Source organism: Bombina bombina, chromosome 2, assembly GCF_027579735.1.
Source record: "Bombina bombina isolate aBomBom1 chromosome 2, aBomBom1.pri, whole genome shotgun sequence".
Taxonomy (NCBI): domain Eukaryota; kingdom Metazoa; phylum Chordata; class Amphibia; order Anura; family Bombinatoridae; genus Bombina; species Bombina bombina.
In genome coordinates, this window is record NC_069500.1 from 15,589,174 (window position 1) to 15,613,369 (window position 24,196).

General features: G+C 37.6%; 1 protein-coding gene across 1 annotated transcript in view; it reads right to left on the bottom strand.

Annotated features, from left to right (window-relative positions):
• Positions 1-24,196, bottom strand: part of LOC128648366 (receptor-type tyrosine-protein phosphatase alpha) — a 152,000-nt gene that overhangs the window by 49,385 nt on the left and 78,419 nt on the right. Inside the window, exons 11-13 of the mRNA XM_053700965.1 lie at positions 23,854-23,933; positions 22,835-22,969; positions 5,807-5,932 (exon numbers count right to left, since the gene is read on the bottom strand). Coding sequence (XP_053556940.1) covers positions 5,807-5,932; positions 22,835-22,969; positions 23,854-23,933 — 341 coding nt within the window. The remainder of the gene's footprint in view (positions 1-5,806; positions 5,933-22,834; positions 22,970-23,853; positions 23,934-24,196) is intronic.

Consider the following 24,196-nt stretch of genomic DNA (forward strand, 5'->3'; position numbering starts at 1 on the left):
AGCCCAGAGACTAGTGTCATGTTTGGATAGGTTGATCCATGTCGATCAGGTGGGTTTCATGGCAAACCGTAGTTCCTCTAAAAACATAAGAAAACTAACAACCCTAGTGGACTATACATGGAATATAGAACAACCGGAAGAGAAGCTGGAATTTAAGGACCTAGCGGTCCTTACATTAGATGCGGTCAAAGCCTTTGACTGCATCTCTTGGAGACATCTTTTTGCGACATTAACGAGATTTGGTTTTGGGGGTAGCTTTTTTAATTTTGTCGCCAAAATATATCAGAATCCGGTGTCTTATTTGCTAGTGAATGGCAGGACTTCCCCTGGCATTCGCTTGCAGAGAGGTACAAGGCAGGGATGTCCACTCTCGCCTCTCTTGTTTAACATTGTCCTAGAACCTCTGGCGATTAGATTGCGAGAGGTCCTGCCCGGAATTCCGCTAGGCGGGCAGAACCTGAAAATTCTCCTCTATGCTGACGATATTTTGCTATTTTTGAATAAAACATCAGTTACCATCCCGAGAGTTGTTGACACGATAAAGCTTTTTAGCACGTTTGCGGGTTATAAAATTAATATGGGGAAGAGCGACTTGATGTGGCTCGGGCGGCAGCACAGGGAGCGCCCTAATATTTTATTTCGTAATGTTAATGCCATTAAATATCTTGGGCTAGAAATTAATAGAAACCCGAAACAGTGGTATCAGGCCAATTTTAGGTCACTTTTTCAGAAAATTCAGGATGACCTTAAGCTCTGGGCGGCTTTTCCCTTATCACTATCAGCCTCGGCCAACTTAATCAAATCTATAATTTTTCCCAAAATTCTTTACTATTTGCAGAATTTACCTCTTATGATACTCAACAGGGATTTGAAGAATTTATCTTCTTGGTTTTCGAAGTTTCTTTGGAAATCGAAGAAACCTCGAATATCGATTAACAGGCTAACACAGAAATATATCGAGGCAGGCATAGCCCTGCCCAGTATTAAATTATACAATTGGGCAGCTCTGATTAAAATAGCATTGGATTGGATTGCGCAGTCCAACTTGGTTACTACATATGAGCTGGAATCGTACATGGTTAAACCATGGTCCCTAGTGGCGCTCTTGCATTGCCCGCTGAAGGCTCTGCCGACGAAGGTATCCTCCCTTAGTTCAGTTAGGAATGTAGTAGTGATATGGAATAAATTTTGTAAACTGGCCAAAATAGACCCCTCTTTTTCGGACTTTCTGCCTATTAGAGGGAATCCCCTTTTTCGACCAGGAATAGATCATAAATGTTTCCAGGTCTGGATGGCTGGAGGGCTTGAATATGTGTATCAACTACTCAATAATGGTATGCAGATACTCCCGTGGGAGACCATTAGGGAGAAATTCTCTCTAACCAGTTCTAATCGATTTGCTTATTTTCAAATCCGTCATTTTCTTTCCGCTCAAAGTTGGTATGCGTCTAGAGGATGGGAGTGGCCCGAGATCAAGATCTGTATCAGAAAATTTATTGGAGGGGATGCATCAATCTCTCTTCTATATGATATTATGCTTTCCAAACAAGGTATAGGAGAGAAGGATAAATTGAGTCAATCCTGGCGATTCTATTTTCCAGCCCTAGAGTTTGAGTCAATATCCAAAAGTCTGGCAACAGTGGTCAGATTTCCGGTGGTAGAGAGTTGGAAAGAATCTCATTTAAAATTATTAAACAATTCATATCTTTCTCCGGCAACATTAACTAAATATTACCTGGGTAAATTATTTATATGTGAACACTGTTCGTATGTCCGGGCGGATATCTGTCATATGTTATGGACCTGCCCTAAAATTTTTCAACTCTGGCAGAAGGTACAATATTGGTATAACAGAGTATTCGGAAGTGCTATTTCCCTGACCTTTAAGGAGGTAGTGTTACTATTTATAGAGGAGGGAAATAGTCCTACGCGGCGGGTCGTAAATACTATTGTATTGACGGTGAGATATAATATTTTCAAAAAATGGATGTCAAAGTCTCCCCCCACTTTTCCTTCAGTATTGAGAGATATTCAAGCTCATACCATTTTCAAATCTTTTCATTTGCAGCAGGTATCTGAAAAAAGAATAAGAGAATTTTTGGTAGGCTGGGCGCCGGTTATTAAAACCTATACTCCTAGTCTCCAGAAGCAGATCTTAATGCCATTCCTGTCCTCGGTGAGTTTTGCAGAGCTGGTTATATTGCAGGTATTTCCGGAGACTTGGCTCAGGAATGCTCGTGATATAGATTAAGTGGGGTTTATAGATACTTTACAAGATATCGTTTTACGGGGGGGGGGGGGGGCTCTTCCCTTTTTTTTTTTTTTTTTTTTTTCTCTCCCTCTTTCTTTCCCTCTCTTTTTCTTAGTGCTTTTTTGTGTTATAGGCTTGTTTTGGTGTCTTAATTGTTGTTTATACGCCTATAAAATATTAGCCATTATGATGTTAGTTGATATGGAATTCTGGACTTGGCCAAAGTATAGGTTGAAAACTCTGTTTTATTCAATATTGTAAGTGCATTATTTACAGTTTATTTGAAATATTTTTCTTTTTCTTTGAAAGATTGATTGTCCTGCGTGACAATAACCATGTTCGGAATTTGGTAATTTCCTTTCTGTTTTGAATGGCTAAGCTTAAATAAAAGATTTAAAAAAAAAAAAAAAATATATGGAAAATACACTTTTTTAAGAACTTTATTATATAAAGTGCCTTCCATAGCTGAGAGTGTCTTAAAAATGATATATACTTACCAGAAGACACCGATCCACATATAGCAGACAGCCAAACCAGTACTGAAACATATCAGCAGAGGTAATGGTAGAGGAGTATAATGTAGATCTGTAAAGGGAGGCAGCAGATGAATCCCCACGACCGAATTTACAGAGAGCCCTAGAATAGATTTCCCATAGGTAAAAACATGGTATCATCAGGCAATACTCCCTTCACATCCCTCAGACAAACACTGCACTTAGAGAGGAACTGGGCTTTAGTATATTTAGAAGCACCTTTCACAGAAGAAAACAAGCACATCATGCTTCACCACCTCCTAAGGAGGCAAAGTTTGTAAAACTGAGGTATGAGTGAGGTGGGAGGTGTATTTAAAGGCATTTGACGTTTGGGAAACTTGGCCCCCTCCTGGTAGGAATGTATATCCCATATGTCACTAGCTCATGGACTCTTGCCACTTACATGAAAGAAATTAAACATTTTTGTGTTATCCGACGGACATTTGTTTGTCAGATTATTATCTCTCACATGCACATTCTGTCAGAGAAACCTTAAAAGCATGTTTTGGGGGGTGGGACCCATGGTTAGGTTCCCAGAGGTGGTTGTGGCACCCAAGGCTCTGATTAGAATTTAACTCTCTGTAGCTGTAATAACTACTATTATATAGGCCGTTTACAGTAGCCAGGGTACTCATTTACAGGTTCTTATGTATATGTGTATAGTACGTGATAGCCTTACAGCTATAGAATCTGCAGGAAAAGACAGGATCCCAATAGCTACAAATGGCGCGGAGCAGTCACTTTATTTAAATGTTTGCTTCTAAGTGACACACGCACTGTAATATTTGTCACTAAGAGCACTTGCGTGTTCATAACTGGCCTTTAAGTGGGATCAAACAATCGTTAGTTTAAAAGGAACCTATTGTAATCCGATCCCATACTCACCACTGCTAAACTATCTGAATGCGATCTGTATCTAGACATAATTACACAAGACACATTTAAGATTTTAATCTACTCTCTCATCCTTTCCCGCCTCGACTCCTGCAACTCTGTCCTCTCTGGTCCCCCACCTGCCGCCTAGCTCCATTACAATCCATAATGAATGTCTCTGCCAGGCTCATCTTCCTTACACATTGCTCTTCATCTGCTGCACCTCTCTGTCAATCCTTTCACTGGCTTCCTCTTGCCTCCAGGATTAAACACAAAATTATCTCAGACCTTGTCTCCAGATACTCTCCCTCCCGTCCCCTTCGCTCTGCTCACAACCTCCTGCTCTCCTCCTCTCTTGTTACCTCATCCAACTCCCATTTATAGGACTTCTCCAGACTGGCTCCCATCTTGTGGAACTCGCTGCCTCACTTCACAAGGCTTTCCCCTAGTTTTTAAAAGCATCAAGCAATCCCTAAAGACTCTACTGTTCAGGGATGCATGCAACCTACACTAATCTTTCCTAACTCCATTTCTATCACCTTCAACCCCTTAGCATGTAAGCCTAGGAGCCCAGCTGTTTGTAGATCACCTTCATAAGAGCTGACTACAACAGTGCGACTCTCGGCAGGGCCCTCTACCCATTTGATCCCTATAAATGTTACCTTGTATACCGCCTATATTTATAGCGCTGTGGAATTTGTTGGGGCTCTACAAATACCTGATGATAATAATAATAATAATAACAATAATAATAATAATAATAATAACAATAATAATAATAATAATTATAATAACAATTATTATTATATATTGTTGGCATAATTACTTTTTTATAAAAAAAAGGCTACGGAGCACATCTTTACTTATATCATTGTAACGCAAAAGTAATCTGCTGACACATCCTTAAGCCGCCTTAACAGGTCAGATTTTTATGATATCTGAACTGAAGTACAGGTGAAATAACCAGCTGATTAGTAAACGTGGTCATTACCCTGCTCTCTCCCAAGGTAATCCGGAAAATCTACCCTGTAAGAGAGGCTAGTGGACAGGTTTAAAACCCCCTGCCTTGATGCGCTTCCAATGACTTGTTATACCGTTGCAGAGTTTAAATGCATGTGAAATTATGCTGCATATGTTCATTGAAACCACAACCCAATAAAATGGACAGAGCTTACAGAAAGAGCAGATTTCCTTATCAAACCTCTCCACACACAAAAATTGTCCTATCTCTCCCTGTATAAAAAAGAAAAATGGATATAGCTAAAATCTTGAAAAAGGCCCACGACATTTGTATGTATGTGTGTTACATGATGTATGTATGTGTGTTACATGATGTATGTATGTATGTATGTGTGTTACATAATATTTGTATGTACGTGTATTACATGACTGTTGTATGTATGTGATTTACATGACCATTGTATGCATGTGTGTTACATGACAGTTGTATGTGTGTGTGTTACATGATGTATGTATGTGTGTGTGTTACATAATATTTGTATGTATGTGTATTACATGACTGTTGTATGTATGTGTGTTACATGACCATTGTATGTGTGCTACATGACATATGTATGTGTGTTACATGACTGTTGTATGTATGAGTTACATGATGTTTGTATGAATGTGTGTCATATGACAAACATGACATTTGTTTGTATGTGTGTCACATGACATTTGTTTGTATGTGTGTTAGACGTCTGTTGCATGTAAGTGTGTTACATGAGTGTTGCATGTATGTGTGATATGGTATCACAGAGTGCCCTCATGCTGTGTTTATTGGGTGGACTGATATATGTATGTGAGTTACATGACTGTTATATGTATGTGTGTTACATGACTGTTATATGTATGTGTGTTACATGATGCTGATATGGTATCACAGAGTGCCCTCATGCTGTGTTTTTTGGGTGGACTGTTATATGTATGTGAGTTACATGACTGTTATATGTATGTGTGTTACATGACTGTTCTATGTATGTGTGTTACATGATGCTAATATGGTATCACAGAGTGCCCTCATGCTGTGTTTTTTGGGTGGACTGTTAAGCCGATAAGCGGTGAGCCCTCTAGTCAGAAAACAATAATGGAACAGTGATTCCTTCTTCTTTGGCCTTTGATACTATCACATTCTGTGGTCAGTACTCACCTCCTTCGTGTTCTTTAATTGCAGTGTTGTTCTGGTGTAACCAGCGTCTTTTACCTTTGAGATTTTCTTAACAGAAAACCATTGATAACGAGTTTCTCCTTTTTCTGGCCAAAACTTGGGACCAATCTGCATGCAGAAAAAGAACTGAGTGACGTGACATGACAGAAAGAACAGTTGATCTGCTGAATACAATAAGCCCAGTCGCACAACATGCGCCCGTATCACAGCTCAACCAGCACAGCAAATCATCTGTTTATAAAATTCTTCCTGCAGTTTTAACAGCAACAAATGCAAAACTGACAACTGGCTAAGGATCGCTGCACCTTAACTTGTACGACCTCCTCTGAGGCGGCAGACGGCAATCCGCCCAATCGTATACGATCGGGTTAATTGTCACCCCCTGCTAGCGGCCGATTGGCCGCAAATCTGCAGGGGGCGGCATTGCACAAGCAGTTCACCAGAACTACTTGTGCAATGTTAAATGCCGACAGTGTATGTTGTCGGCATTCAGCGATGTCGGACGGACAATATACTCTAAAGTGGATCATGTCAATCCGACAAATGAAAATCAGCCCCATAGAATCATCAGGTTAAAATATGTTATTAAAGGATGGAAGTTGTTATTTATTATCCTGCTCAGTCTGAAGCACAGCATATTTTTTATAGTATAAATACTCATCATGTTTATACAGAGCAGTGTACTTATCAGGGTATAGTGTATAAATACTCATTGTCATTATACAGCACAGTTTATTTATCACACTATACATACTCATCATATTTATACAGAGCAGAGTACTTATCAGGGTATAGTGTATAAATACACAGTGTTATTATACAGCACAGCATATTTATCACACTATACATACTCATTATATTTATAGAGCAGTGTACTTATCAGGGTATAGTGTATAAATACTCAGTGTTATTATACAGCACAGCATATTTATCACACTATACATACTCATATTTATACAGAGCAGTGTACTTATCATGGTATAGTGTATAAATACTCAGTGTTATTATACAGCACAACATATGTATCACACTATACATACTCATCATATTTATACAGAGCAGTGTACTTATCAGGGTATAGTGTATAAATACTCAGTGTCATTATACAGCACAGCTTATTTATCACACTATACATACTCATATTTATACAGAGCAGTGTACATATCAGGGTATAGTGTATAAATACTCAGTGTTATTATACAGCACAGCTTATTTATCACACTATACATACTCATATTTATACAGAGCAGTGTACTTATCAGGGTATAGTGTATAAATACTCAGTGTTATTATACAGCACAACATATTTATCACACTATACATACTCATATTTATACAGAGCAGTGTACTTATCAGGGTATAGTGTATAAATACTCAGTGTCATTATACAGCACAGCATATTTATCACACTATACATACTCATCATATTTATACAGAGCAGAGTACTTATTAGGGTATAGTGTATAAATACTCAGTGTTATTATACAGCACAACATATTTATCACACTATACATACTCATATTTATACAGAGCAGTGTACTTATCAGGGTATAGTGTATAAATACTCAGTGTCATTATACAGCACAGCATATTTATCACACTATACATACTCATCATATTTATACAGAGCAGTGTACTTATCAGGGTATAGTGTATAAATACTCAGTGTCATTATACAGCACAGCATATTTATCACACTATACATACTCATCATATTTATACAGAGCAGAGTACTTATTAGGGTATAGTGTATAAATACTCAGTGTCATTATACAGCACAGCATATTTATCACACTATACATACTCATCATATTTATACAGAGCAGAGTACTTATTAGGGTATAGTGTATAAATACTCAGTGTCATTATACAGCACAGCATATTTATCACACTATACATACTCATCATATTTATACAGAGCAGTGTACTTATCAGGGTATAGTGTATAAATACTAATTGTCATTATACAGCACAGCATATTTATCACACTATACATAATCATCATATTTATACAGAGCAGTGTACTTATCAGGGTATAGTGCATAAATACTCAGTGTTATTATACAGCACAACATATTTATCACACTATACATACTCATGTTTATATAGAGCAGTGTACTTATCAGGGTATAGTGTATAAATACTCAGTGTCATTATACAGCACAGCATATTTATCACACTATACATAATCATCATATTTATACAGAGCAGTGTACTTACCAGGGTATAGTGTATAAATACTCAGTGTCATACAGCACAGCGCGCTCTCTGCCAGTGTACAAACACTCAGTGTCATTATACAGCACAGCTTATTTATCACACTATACATACTTATATTTATACAGAGCAGTGTACTTATCAGGGTATAGTGCATAAATACTCAGTGTTATTATACAGCACAACATATTTATCACACTATACATACTCATCATATTTATACAGAGCAGAGTACTTATCAGGGTATAGTGTATAAATACTCAGTGTCATTATACAGCACAGCTAATTTATCACACTGTACATACTCATCATATTTATACAGAGCAGTGTACTTATCAGGGTATAGTGTATAAATACTCAGTGTCATACAGCACAGCGCGCTCTCTGCCAGTGTACAAATACTCAGTGTCATTATACAGCACAGTTTATTTATCACACTATACATACTTATATTTATACAGAGCAGTGTACTTATCAGGGTATAGTATATAAATACTCAGTGTCATTATACAGCACAGTTTATTTATCACACTGTACATACTCATCATATTTATACAGAGCAGTGTACTTATCAGGGTATAGTGTATAAATACTCAGTGTCATTATACAGCACAGTGCGCTCTCTGCCAGTGTACAAATACTCAGTGTCATTATACAGCACAACATATTTATCACACTATACATACACATATTTATACAGAGCAGTGTACTTATCAGGGTATAGTGTATAAATACTCATTGTTATTATACAGCACAGCATATTTATCACACTATACATACTCATCATATTTATACAGAGCAGTGTACTTATCAGGGTATAGTATATAAATACTCAGTGTCATTATACAGCACAGTGCGCTCTCTGCCAGTGTACAAATACTCAGTGTCATTATACAGCACAACATATTTATCACACTATACATACACATATTTATACAGAGCAGTGTACTTATCAGGGTATAGTGTATAAATACTCCTTGTCATTATACAGCACAGCATATTTATCACACTACAGGGAGTGCAGAATTATTAGCAAGTTGTATTTTTGAGGATTAATTTTATTATTGAACAACAACCATGTTCTCAATGAACCCAAAAAACTCATTAATATCAAAGCTGAATAGTTTTGGAAGTAGTTTTTAGTTTGTTTTTAGTTATAGCTATTTTAGGGGGATATCTGTGTGTGCAGGTGACTATTACTGTGCATAATTATTAGGCAACTTAACAAAAAACAAATATATACCCATTTCAATTATTTATTTTTACCAGTGAAACCAATATAACATCTCAACATTCACACATATACATTTCTGACATTCAAAAACAAAACAAAAACAAATCAGTGACCAATATAGCCACCTTTCTTTGCAAGGACACTCAAAAGCCTGCCATCTATGGATTCTGTCAGTGTTTTGATCTGTTCACCATCAACATTGCGTGCAGCAGCAACCACAGCCTCCCAGACACTGTTCAGAGAGGTGTACTGTTTTCCCTCCTTGTAAATCTCACATTTGATGATGGACCACAGGTTCTCAATGGGGTTCAGATCAGGTGAACAAGGAAGCCATGTCATTAGATTTTCTTCTTTTATACCCTTTCTTGCCAGCCACGCTGTGGAGTACTTGGACGCGTGTGATGGAGCATTGTCCTGCATGAAAATCATGTTTTTCTTGAAGGATGCAGACTTCTTCCTGTACCACTGCTTGAAGAAGGTGTCTTCCAGAAACTGGCAGTAGGACTGGGAGTTGAGCTTGACTCCATCCTCAACCCGAAAAGGCCCCACAAGCTCATCTTTGATGATACCAGCCCAAACCAGTACTCCACCTCCACCTTGCTGGCGTCTGAGTAGGACTGGAGCTCTCTGCCCTTTACCAATCCAGCCACGAGCCCATCCATCTGGCCCATCAAAACTCACTCTCATTTCATCAGTCCATAAAACCTTAGAAAAATCAGTCTTGAGATATTTCTTGGCCCAGTCTTGACGTTTCAGCTTGTGTGTCTTGTTCAGTGGTGGTCGTCTTTCAGCCTTTCTTACCTTGGCCATGTCTCTGAGTATTGCACACCTTGTGCTTTTGGGCACTCCAGTGATGTTGCAGCTCTGAAATATGGCCAAACTGGTGGCAAATGGCATCTTGGCAGCTGCACGCTTGACTTTTCTCAGTTCATGGGCAGTTATTTTGCGCCTTGGTTTTTCCACACGCTTCTTGCGACCCTGTTGACTATTTTGAATGAAACGCTTGATTGTTTGATGATCACGCTTCAGAAGCTTTGCAATTTTAAGAGTGCTGCATCCCTCTGCAAGATATCTCACTATTTTTTACTTTTCTGAGCCTGTCAAGTCCTTCTTTTGACCCATTTTGCCAAAGGAAAGGAAGTTGCCTAATAATTATGCACACCTTATATATGGTGTTGATGTCATTAGACCACACCCCTTCTCATTACAGAGATGCACATCACCTAATATGCTTAATTGGTAGTAGGCTTTCGAGCCTATACAGCTTGGAGTAAGACAACATGCATAATGATGTGGTCAAAATACTCATTTGCCTAATAATTCTGCACTCCCTGTATACATACTCATCATATTTATACAGAGCAGTGTACTTATCAGAGTATAGTGTATAAATACTCATTGTCATTATACAGCACAGCATATTTATCACACTATACATACTCATCATATTTATACAGAGCAGTGTACTTATCAGGGTATAGTGTATAAATACTCAGTGTTATTATACAGCACAACATTTATCACACTATACATAGTCATATTTATACAGAGCAGTGTACTTATCAGGGTATAGTGTATAAATACTCATTGTCATTATACAGTACCGCATATTTATCACACTATACATACTCATCATATTTATACAGAGCAGTGTACTTATCAGGGTATAGTGTATAAATACTCAGTGTTATTATACAGCACAGCTTATTTATCACACTATACATACTCATGTTTATACAGAGCAGTGTACTTATCAGGGTATAGTGTATAAATACTCATTGTCATTATACAGTACCGCATATTTATCACACTATACATACTCATCATATTTATACAGAGCAGTGTACTTATCAGGGTATAGTGTATAAATACTCATTGTCATTATACAGTACCGCATATTTATCACACTATGCATACTCATCATATTTATACAGAGCAGTGTACTTATCAGGGTATAGTGTATAAATACTCAGTGTCATTTTACAGCACAGTGCGCTCTCTGCCAGTGTACAAATACTCAGTGTCATTATACAGCACAGCTTATTTATCACACTATACATACTCATATTTATACAGAGCAGTGTACTTATCAGGGTATAGTGTATAAATACTCAGTGTCATTATACAGCACAGCATATTTATCACACTATACATACTCATCATATTTATACAGAGCAGTGTACTTATCAGGGTATAGTATATAAATACTCAGTGTCATTATACAGCACAGCATATTTATCACACTATGCATACTCATCATATTTATACAGAGCAGTGTACTTATCAGGGTATAGTGTATAAATACTCAGTGTCATTTTACAGCACAGTGCGCTCTCTGCCAGTGTACAAATACTCAGTGTGATTATACAGCACAGCTTATTTATCATACTATACATACTCATATTTATACAGAGCAGTGTACTTATCAGGGTATAGTGCATAAATACTCAGTGTCATTATACAGCACAGCATATTTATCACACTATACATACTCATCATATTTATACAGAGCAGTGTACTTATCAGGGTATAGTATATAAATACTCAGTGTCATTATACAGCACAGCATATTTATCACACTATACATACTCATCATATTTATACAGAGCAGTGTACTTATCAGGGTATAGTGTATAAATACACAGTGTCATTATACAGCACAGCTTATTTATCACACTATACACACTCATGTTTATACAGAGCAGTGTACTTATCAGGGTATAGTGTATAAATACTCATTGTCATTATACAGCACAGCATATTTATCACACTATACATACTCATGTTTATACAGAGCAGTGTACTTATCAGGGTATAGTGTATAAATACTCAGTGTTATTATACAGCACAGCATATTTATCACACTATACATACTCATCATATTTATACAGAACAGAGTACTTATCAGGGTATAGTGTATAAATACTCAGTGGTGTTATACAGCACAACATATTTATCACACTATACATACTCATATTTATACAGAGCAGTGTACTTATCAGGGTATAGTGTATAAATACTTAGTGTCATTATACAGCACAGCTTATTTATCGCACTATACATACTCATATTTATACAGCGCAGTGTACTTATCAGGGTATAGTGTATAAATACTCAGTGTTATTATACAGCACAGCATATTTATCACACTATACATACTCATATTTATACAGAACAGTGTACTTATCAGGGTATAGTGTATAAATACTCAGTGTCATTATACAGCACAGCTTATTTATCACACTATACATACTCATCATATTTATACAGAGCAGTGTACTTATCAGGGTATAGTATATAAATACTCAGTGTCATTATACAGCACAGTTTATCACACTATACATACTCATTATATTTATAGAGCAGTGTACTTATCAGGGTATAGTGTATAAATACTCAGTGCTATTATACAGCACAACATATTTATCACACTATACATACACATATTTATACAGAGCAGTGTACTTATCAGGGTATAGTGTATAAATACTCAGTGTCATTATACAGCACAGCTTATTTATCACACTGTGCATACTCATCATATTTATACAGAGCAGTGTACTTATCTGGGTAAAGTGTATAAATACTCAGTGTTATTACATAGCACAGTTCCCTGACTGCCAGTGTACAAATACTCAGTGTCATTATTACAGTACAGTGCGCTCACTGCCAGTGTTCAAATACTCAGTGTCATTAAACAGCACAGTGCGCTCTCTGCCAGTGTACAAATACTCCGTGTCATTATTACAGTACAGTGCACTCACTGCCAGTGTACAAATACTCAGTGTCATTATACAGCACAGTGCAATTACTGCCCGTGTACAAATACTCAATGTCATTATACAGCACAGTGCAATCACTGCCAGTGTACAAATACTCAGTGTCATTATACAGCACAGTGCGCTCACTGCCAGTGTACAAATACTCAGTGTAATTATACAGCACAGTGCGCTCTCTGTCAGTGTACAAATACTCAGTGTCATTATACAGAACAGTGCGCTCACTGCCAGTGTACAAATACTCAGTGTCATTATACAGAACAGCGCGCTCACTGCCAGTGTACAAATACTCAGTGTCATTATACAGCACAGCGCGCTCACTGCCAGTGTACAAATACTCAGTGTCATTATACAGAACAGTGCGCTCACTGCCAGTGTACAAATACTCAGTGTCATTAAACAGCACAGTGCGCTCTCTGTCAGTGTACAAATACTCAGTGTCATTATATAGCACAGTGCACTCACTGTCAGTGTACAAATACTCAGTGTCATTATACAGCACAGTGCACTCACTGTCAGTGTACAAATACTCAGTGTCATTATATAGCACAGTGCACTCACTGCCAGTGTACAAATACTCAGTGTTATTATACAGCACAGTGAGCTCACTGCCAGTGTACAAATACTCAGTGTCATTATACAGCACAGTGCGCTCACTGCCAGTGTACAAATACTCAGTGTCATTATACAGCACAGTGCGCTCACTGCCAGTGTACAAATACTCAGTGTCATTATACAGCACAGTGCGCTCTCTGCCAGTGTACAAATACTCAGTGTCATTATACAGCACAGTGCGCTCACTGCCAGTGTACAAATACTCAGTGTCATTATACAGCACAGTGCGCTCTCTGCCAGTGTACAAATACTCAGTGTCATTATACAGCACAGTGCGCTCACTGCCAGTGTACAAATACTCAGTGTTATTATACAGCACAGTGAGCTCACTGCCAGTGTACAAATACTCAGTGTCATTATACAGCACAGTGCGCTCACTGCCAGTGTACAAATACTCAGTGTCATTATACAGCACAGTGCGCTGACTGCCAGTGTACAAATACTCAGTGTCATTATACAGAACAGTGCGCTCACTGCCAGTGTACAAATACTCAGTGTCATTATACAGCACAGTGCGCTGACTGCCAGTGTACAAATACTCAGTGTCATTATACAGAACAGTGCGCTCACTGCCAGTGTACAAATACTCAGTGTCATTATACAGCACAGCGCGCTCACTGCCAGTGTACAAATACTCAGTGTCATTATACAGCACAGTGCGCTCACTGCCAGTGTACAAATACTCAGTGTCATTATACAGCACAGTGTGATCACTGCCAGTGTACAAATACTCAGTGTCATTATACAGCACAGCGCGCTCACTGCCAGTGTACAAATACTCAGTGTCATTAGACAGCACAGTGCGCTCACTGCCAGTGTACAAATACTCAGTGTTATTATACAGAACAGTGCGCTCACTGCCAGTGTACAAATACTCAGTGTCATTATACAGCACAGTGCGCTGACTGCCAGTGTACAAATACTCAGTGTCATTATACAGAACAGTGCGCTCACTGCCAGTGTACAAATACTCAGTGTCATTATACAGAACAGTGCGCTCACTGCCAGTGTACAAATACTCAGTGTCATTATACAGCACAGTGCGCTCACTGCCAGTGTACAAATACTCAGTGTCATTATACAGAACAGTGCGCTCACTGCCAGTGTACAAATACTCAGTGTCATTATACAGCACAGTGCGCTCACTGCCAGTGTACAAATACTCAGTATTATTATACTACACAGTGTGCTCACTGCCAGTGTACAAATACTCAGTGTCATTGTACAGCACAGTGCGCTCACTGCCAGTGTACAAATACTCAGTGTCATAGAGCACAGTGCACTCACTGCCAGTGTACAAATACTCAGTGTCATTATAGAGCACAGTGCACTCCCTGCCAGTGTACAAATACTCAGTGTTATTATACAGCACAGTGCGCTCACTGCCAGTGTACAAATACTCAGTCTTATTATACAGCACAGTGCACTCACTGCCAGTGTACAAATACTCAGTGTCTTTATAGAGCACAGTGCACTCACTGCCAGTGTACAAATACTCAGTGTTATTATACAGAACAATGTGCTATCCTGCGGATCCCGGACCTCGCCGCAACTAAATAAATAGTTTAACCCCTAAAGCGCCGCTCCCGGACCCCGCCGCAACCTATATTAAACTTATTAACCCCTAATCTGCCCCCCTACACCGTCGCCACCTATAATAAATTTATTAACCCCTATCCTGCCCCCCCTACACCGCCGCCACTGTAATAAAATTATTAACCCCTAAACCTAAGTCTAACACTAACCCCAACACCCCCCTAACTTAAATATTAATTAAATAAATCTAAATAATATTTCTCTTATTAACTAAATTAATCCTATTTAAAAATAAATACTTTTAAAATAAACCCTAATATAGCTACAATATAAATAATAATTATATCGTAGCTATCTTAGGATTTATTTTTATTTTACAGGCAACTTTCAATTTATTTTAACTAGGTACAATAGCTATTAAATAGTTATTAACTATTTAATAGCTACCTAGTTAAAATAAAGAGAAATTTACCTGTAAAATAAAAACTAACCTAAGTTACAATTACACCTAACACTACACTATACTTTAATAAATTATTCCTATTTAAAACTAAATACTTACCTGTAAAATAAACCCTAAGATAGCTACAATATATTTAATAATTACATTGTAGCTATTTTAGGATTTATATTTATTTTACAGGTACCTTTGTATTTATTTTAGCTAGTTACAATAGTTATTAAATAGTTATTAACTATTTAATAACTACCTAGCTAAAAGAAATACAAAATTACCTGTAAAATAAATCCTAACCTAAGTTACAATTAAACCTAACACTACACTATCATTAAATTAATTAAATAAATTAGCTACAAATAGCTACAATTAAATTAAATAAACTAACTAAAGTACAAAAAATAAAAAAAATAAGTTACAAACATTTTAAAAATATTACAACAATTTTAAGCTACTTACACCTAATCTAAGCCCCCTAATAAAATAACAAAGCCCCCCAAAATAAAAAAATTCCCTACCCTATTCTACATTAAAAAGTTACCAGCTCTATTACCTTACCAGCCCTTAAAAGAGCCTTTTGCGGGGCATGCCCCAAAGAATTCAGCTCTTTTGCCTGTAAAATAAAAATACAACCCCCCCAACATTGAAACCCACCACCCACATACCCCTAATCTAACCCAAACCCCCCTTAAATAAACCTAACACTACCCCCCGAAGATCATCCTACCTTGAGCCGTCTTTAGCTAGCCGACCACCGATGGAACAGAAGAGGAGATCCGGAGCGGCAGAAGTCATCATCCAGGCGGCGCTGAAGAGGTCTTCCATCCAATAGAAGTCTTCATCCATGCGGCGTCTTCAATCTTCATCCATCCGGAGCAGAGCGGAGCCATCTTCAGACGAGCCGACGAGGAGCCATCCTCTTCTTCCCGACGACTAACGACGAATGAAGGTTCCTATAAGGGACGTCATCCAAGATGGCATCCCTTCAATTCCGATTGGCTGATAGGATTCTATCAGCCAATCGGAATTAAGGTAGGAAAAATCTGATTGGCTGATTGAATCAGCCAATCAGATTGAAGTTCAATCCGATTGGCTGAACAGCCAATAGAATGCGAGCTCAATCTGATTGGCTGATTGGATCAGCCAATCGGATTGAACTTCAATCTGATTGGCTGATTCAATCAGCCAATCAGATTTTTCCTACCCTAATTCCGATTGGCTGATAGAATCCTATCAGCCAATCGGAATTGAAGGGACGCCATCTTGGATGACGTCCCTTAAAGGAACCTTCATTTGTCGTTAGTCGTCGGGAAGAAGAGGATGGGTCCGCGTCGGCTCGTCTGAAGATGGCTCCGCTCGCTCCGGATGGATGAAGATTGAAGATGCCGCCTGGATGAAGACTTCTATCAGATGGAAGACTTCTTCAGAGCCGCCTGAATGATGACTTCTGCCGCTCCGGATCTCCTCTTCGGTTCCATCGGTGGTCGGCTGGCTGAAGATGGCTGAAGGTAGGATGATCTTTAGGGGGGTAGTGTTAGGTTTATTTAAGGGGGGGTTGGGTTAGATTAGGGGTATGTGGGTGGTGGTTTTTAATGTTGGGGGGGTTGTATTTTTATTTTACAGGCAAAAGAGCTGAATTCTTTGGGGCATGCCCCGCAAAAGGCCCTTTTAAGGGCTGGTAAGGTAATAGAGCTGGTAACATTTTAATGTAGAATAGGGTAGGGAATTTTTTTTATTTTGGGGGGCTTTGTTATTTTATTAGGGGGCTTAGATTAGGTGTAAGTAGCTTAAAATTGTTGTAATATTTTTAAAATGTTTGTAACTTATTTTTTTTATTTTTTGTAACTTAGCTTTTTTTATTTTTTTTACTTTAGTTAGTTTATTTAATTTAATTGTAGTTATTTGTAGCTAATTTATTTAATTAATTTAATGATAGTGTAGTGTTAGGTTTAATTGTAACTTAGGTTAGGATTTATTTTACAGGTAATTTTGTATTTCTTTTAGCTAGGTAGTTATTAAATAGTTAATAACTATTTAATAACTATTGTAACTAGCTAAAATAAATACAAAGTTACCTGTAAAATAAATATAAATCCTAAAATAGCTACAATGTAATTATTAATTATATTGTAGCTATATTAGGGTTTATTTTACAGGTAAGTATTTAGTTTTAAATAGGAATAATTTATTAAAGTATAGTGTAGTGTTAGGTGTAATTGTAACTTAGGTTAGGATTTATTTTACAGGTAAATTTCTCTTTATTTTAGCTAGGTAGCTATTAAATAGTTAATAACTATTTAATAGCTATTGTACCAAGTTAAAATAAATTGAAAGTTGCCTGTGAAATAAAAATAAATCCTAAGATAGCTACAATATAATTATTATTTATATTGTAGCTATATTAGGGTTTATTTTAAAGGTATTTATTTTTAAATAGGATTAATTTAGTTAATAAGAGAAATATTATTTAGATTTATTTAATTAATATTTAAGTTAGGGGGCTGTTAGGGTTAGACTTTTAGGGGTTAATAATTTTATTACAGTGGCGGCGGTGTAGGGGGGGCAGGATAAGGGTTAATAAATTTATTATAGGTGGCGACGGTGTACGGTGGGGCAGGATAGGGTTAATAAATGTATTATAGTGTCATTATACAGCACAGTGCACTCACTGCCAGTATACAAATACTCAGTGTCATTATACAACACAGGGCGCTCACTGCCAGTGTACAAATACTCAGTGTCATTATAGAGCACAGTGCACTCACTGCCAGTGTACAAATACTCAGTGTCATTATACAGCACAGTGCGCTCACTGCCAGTGTACAAATACTCAGTGTTATTATACAGCACAGTGCACTCACTGCCAGTGTACAAATACTCAGTGTCATTATACAGCACAGTGCGCTGACTGCTACTGCTGACTCTCTGATAAGGTATGGTTGATTGCATACTGGTGCACGTGGCAGTAACAGCATATGTGTATATGCCGCTGAAAAACAGTAATTACTTTTAATAGAATAAATGATGCTAATGAATGAAAATAGTGAAAATGCTTCTAATCAAAACTGAAATGCTCCCATGCACATTTTTACCCTTTTATGCCTTTAAGACAGTTTATATCAATGGGAACGGTGCATACGCGATTACCGCGATCAGATCCCTTAGGATGAGCCCTAAGTATTGTAAAGATCTCCTACAAAGGATAGAAACAATTTCAGGAGGTTTGATGTGATCAGGATAATCACGGACTGATAATAATGTTTAGCACTTAAAGGGATACGAGACTCCTTATTTTTCTTTCATGATTCAGATAGAGCAGCAATTTTACCAACGTTCTAATTTGCTCCTATTATTAATTTTTCTTTGTTCTCATTGGTATCTTTATTTGAAAAGCAGTAATATAAAGCTTAGGAGCCGCCCATTTTTGGTTAAGGATGTGGGTAGTGTGTGCTGATTGGTGGCTAAATGTAAAATGGTGCTGAACAAAAAATAGGCTGTTTCCTAAGCTTACATTCCTGCTCACCAAAAAAAATGAAAAAAATTTGATAATTGGAGTAAATTAGAAAGTAGCTTAGAATTACTGCTCTATCGGAATCATGAAAGATAAAATTTGGGTTTCAAATCCCTTTAAAAGTAATCAGCCAGATTACGAGTTTTGCGTTATGAGTGAAAAAGCATCGTTATGGCTCCTAATGCTGCTTTTTCACTACCGTTGCTTTTACGAGTCTCGTAGGTATAGCTGTACCGCACACCTTTATGGCCGTCACGCAACGTCAGTACCGCACTTTTTAAAAAGTCCTTTTTCAATGGGACTTCCATAGCGTCGGTATTACGAGTTTGACTGGGAGCCCAAAAAGTGAGCGGTACAGCCAATGGGCTCTATTTATCAATGTCTGGCGGACCTGATCTGACACTGCGGATCAGGTCCGCCAGACCTCGCTGAATACGGTGAGCAATACGCTCGCCGTATTCAGCATTGCACCAGCAGCTCACAAGAGCTGCTGGTGCAACGCCGCCCCCTGCAGACTCGCGGCCAATGGGCCGCCAGCAGGGAGGTGTCAATCAACCCGATCGGGTTGATTTCCAGCAATGTCTGTCCGCCTGCTCAGAGCAGGCGGACAGGTTATGGAGCAGCGGTCTTTGTGACCGCTGCTTCATAACTGCTGTTTCTGGCGAGCCTACAGGCTTGCCAGAAACACGGGGCATCAAGCTCCATTTGGAGCTTGATACATATAACTACAAGATCCGTACCGTCATATGAAAGTCAGTAGTTATGAGTTTTACATTACAAATCTGTAACATAAAACTCATAACTAAAGTGCTAAAAAGTACACTAACTCCCATAAACTACCTATTAACCCCTAAACCAAGGCCCTCCCACATCACAAACACTATAATAAATTGATTAACCCCTAATCTGCCGCTCCGGACATTGCCGCCACTTTTATAATTTATTAACCCCTATTCCGCCGCTCCCCAACATCGTCGCCACTATAATAAACCTATTAACCCCTAAACCGCCACACTCCTGCATCGCAAACACTATTTAAATATTATTAACCCCTAATCTGCCGTACGCCCAAACCGCTGCTATAAAAAACCTATTCACCACTAAACTGCAAGCCCCCCACAACAAAATATACTATAATAAACTATTAACCCCTAAACCTCTGGCCTCCCACATAACTACATAAACATATTAACCCCTAAACCTAACCCTAACGTTACCCTAACCCTAAGCATAACCCTAACGTAACCCTAAGCCTAACCCTAACACCCCCTAACTAAAACATAATTAAAATAAATAAATAAACCTTACAATTATTACCTAAATAATTTATATTTAAAACTAAATACATACTTACCTGTAAAATAAAACCTAAGCTAGCTACAATATAACTAATAGTTATATTGTAGCTATCTTGGTCTTATTTTTATTTCACAGGTAAGTTTGTATTTATTTTAACTAGGTAGACTAGTTAGTAGATAGTTATTAACTATTTACTAGCTACCTAGTTAAAATAAATACAAATTTTATGTAAAATAAAACCTAACCTAAGTTACACTAAAGCCTAACATTACAATCAAATCAAATAATCAAATAAAATTATCTAAATTACAAAACCCCCCACTAAATTACACAAAATAAAAAATGAAATTATCAAAAAAAAAAAGAAAAAAAAAAAAGAATTACTCCTAATCTAATAGCCCTATCAAAATAAAAAATCCCCTCCAAAATAATAAAACCCGTAGCTTACACTAAACTGCCAATAGCCCTTAAAAGGACATTTTGCAGGGCATTGCCCCAAAGATAACAGCTCTTTTACCTGTAAAAAAAATTACAAACATCCCCCTAACAGTAAAACCCACCACCCACACAACCAAACCCCCCAAATAAAATTCTATCTAAAAAAACCTAAGCTAACCATTGCCCTGAAAAGGGCATTTGGATGGGCATTGCCCTTAAAATGGCATTTTGCTATTTTGCTTTGTCCTTAAAAGGGCATTCAGCTCTTTTACCAAGTGCCCAAACCCTAATCTAAAAATAAAACACACTCAATAAACCCTTAAAAAAAACTAACAATGACTCCAGATGATCCACTTACAGTTTTCGAAGACCGGACTTCCATCCTCATCCAGCCGGCGAAGTCCTCATCCAAGCAGCAAGAAGTCCTCATTGAAGCCGGCAGAAGTTTTCATCCAGACTGCATATTCTATCTTCATCCATCCGGCGCAGAGCAGGTCCATCTTCAAGACATCCGGCACGGAGCATCCTCTTCATACGGTCACCACTGTACACTGAAGGTTCCCTTTAAGTGACGTCATCCAAGATGGCTTCCTTTACATTCCGATTGGCTGATAGAATTCTATTAGCCAATAGGAATTAAAGGGTAAAAAAATAATATTGGCTGATCCAATCAGCCAATAGGATTTGAGCTTGCATTCTATTGGCTGATTGGAATATTAGGTTTTAGTGTAAGGCAGGTTAGGTTTTATTTTACAGGTAACTGTGTATTTAGTTTCACTAGGTAGCTAGTAAATAGTTAATTACTATTTAGTAACTATTCTACCTAGTTAAAATAAATACAAACTTACATGTAAAATAAAAATAAAACCTAAGATAGTTACAATATAACCATTAGTTATATTGTAGCTAGCTTAGGTTTTATTTTACAGGTAAGTATGTATTTAGTTTTAATTAGGAATTATTTAGTTAATAATTTTAAGGTTTATTTAGCTTTATTTTAATTATATTTAAGTTAGGGGGTGTTAGGGTTAGACTTAGGGTTGCGTTAGGGTTATGGTTAGATTTAGGGGTTAATATATTTATGTAGTGTTAGAGATGTTGGAGGACAGAGGTTTAGGGGTTAATAACTTTAGTATAGTAGCAACGACATTGGGGCGGCAGATTAGGGGTTAATAAGTGTAGGTAGGTGGCGGCGATGTTATGGGCAGCAGATTAGGGGTTAATACATTTATGTAGGGAACGGCGATGTTAGGGGCAGCAGATTAGGGGTTAATACATTTATTTAGGGGGCGGTGATGTTAGGGGCAGCAGATTAGGGGTTAATACATTTATGTAGGGGGCGGCGATGTTAGGGGCAGCAGATTAGGGGTTAATACATTTATGTAGGGGGCGGCGATGTTAGGGGCAGCAGATTAGGTTTTAATAACTGTAATGTAGGTTGCAGCGATGTTAGGGGCAGCAGATTAGGGGTGTTTAGACTCAGGGTTTATGTCAGGGTGTTAGGTTAATACTTATATTTTTCTTTCCCCATAGACATGAATGTGGCTGCGTTGCGGAGCTTTTCATTCCGCGATCGCAGGTGTTAGGCTTTTTATAAGCCGGCTCTCCCCATTGATGTCTATGGAGAAATTGTGCATGAGCACGTCAAAGCAGCGCTTGATTTGTGTGCGGTATGGAGCTCAACGCAGTCATTTCGCCCACACAAGCCTACTTTTTTTAAACTTGTAATACCGGCGCTATAGGGGGGTGAGATACTGCCGAAAATGTTGCGGTCTTTTTATTTCCCTATAGCGCTCAAAACTTGTAATCTCGCTGACTGTTAATTAGTAGAAAATGCCTAACTTGGCTACAATAATGGTCGTAATCTGTGCCCATGTGTTTTATTGTACATTGGCAGAGTATAATGAAGAATAATGCTACTTACCTTTGCTAGGTCCTGTTCTCCGTGCATCATCACTACAGAAGTACATTTGTAATCCCAGATCAGGGACCAGAAATCTGCCAAAGTGTCCTTCAAAGGCATCTGTGTGACAATAAATATGTCCTGCCGGCAGTTGGACTAAGAAAAGATAAAAAAACATTGACATAAAGTGAAGTTAGGGGCTGCTACTTTTAGGGTACATTACAAGTGGTGCTCTCACTGCAGCACGCAAGCGATATTGGGTTTTTCTCAGCCTTTTGCATACAAATAGTGTGCATATTACGAGTTGGAATTAAACGTATTCATTTGAGCGCATCAGTTTAGCGCAACTTCAGAGCATGCGTAAATGTAGGGGAATTAATTTTTTTTTAAAAAAAGTTATAAGGGCTCAAAGATAGATTGTTGTTAAATAAAGAGCTGCAAAGGGCTTTACTATATATATATATATACTGTATATAATAGTAGTAAATGGTGCACTCTCAAGAACTAATTTCAAATGCCAGGGTTTTGAATAGGACCTGATGAAGGGGTGTATTCCCCGAAACGTCACTGAATAAAAGGCACTTGCTGCACCTTTTTTTAAGCCCAGTGAGTGCTGTCACACACACATATATTTACATATATAAATACATACACAACTCTAAATAAATATATATATATATATATATATATATATATATATATATATATATATATATATATATATATATATATACACACACCTGTATGTGTGTGTGTGTATACATATGCATTAATGTGTTTTACTGTATATATCCTGTACATATTTTTCTATATAGGTAAACAGATGTTATATAATCATATTATTCCATGGACTTGTTCGTAAAACAACCCTGTTAATAACCAGCATTAGGTATCATGTAGAGAGATACACAAATATCAGAGACTGAATTTATTTTGCAGTAAAACTAGACATATATTTTTCATAGACAACATAAAGGTATCGGCTATATAAATAAGTGAGGAACTATATTGCAAGATAAAGTTTGTAGCAATGTCCTTACATTTACAAACACAGCGTTGATATATCCGGGGCTGCCCTGTGAGTCCATCATAGACATCAAGATGGGACGGCAGCGGTCATCTGAGGATAAACCACAGGAGATCAAATACACAATCATATCAAATAATGAGAATCAGTTATGAGAAATGTTAGAGGAATTAGTGTTGCACCAAGCAGTAAACTCAAACCAATAATTCTCCACATAAACCACACAATCCTTCACCAGTTTTTTATATTTTATAATGAAATTACACAGATATATTGATATGGCCACCAAACACTTTTTCACACAAAAATATAACTCTGAAAGACAAATATGGTGTGGAATTCAGAAAGGTTTGTGA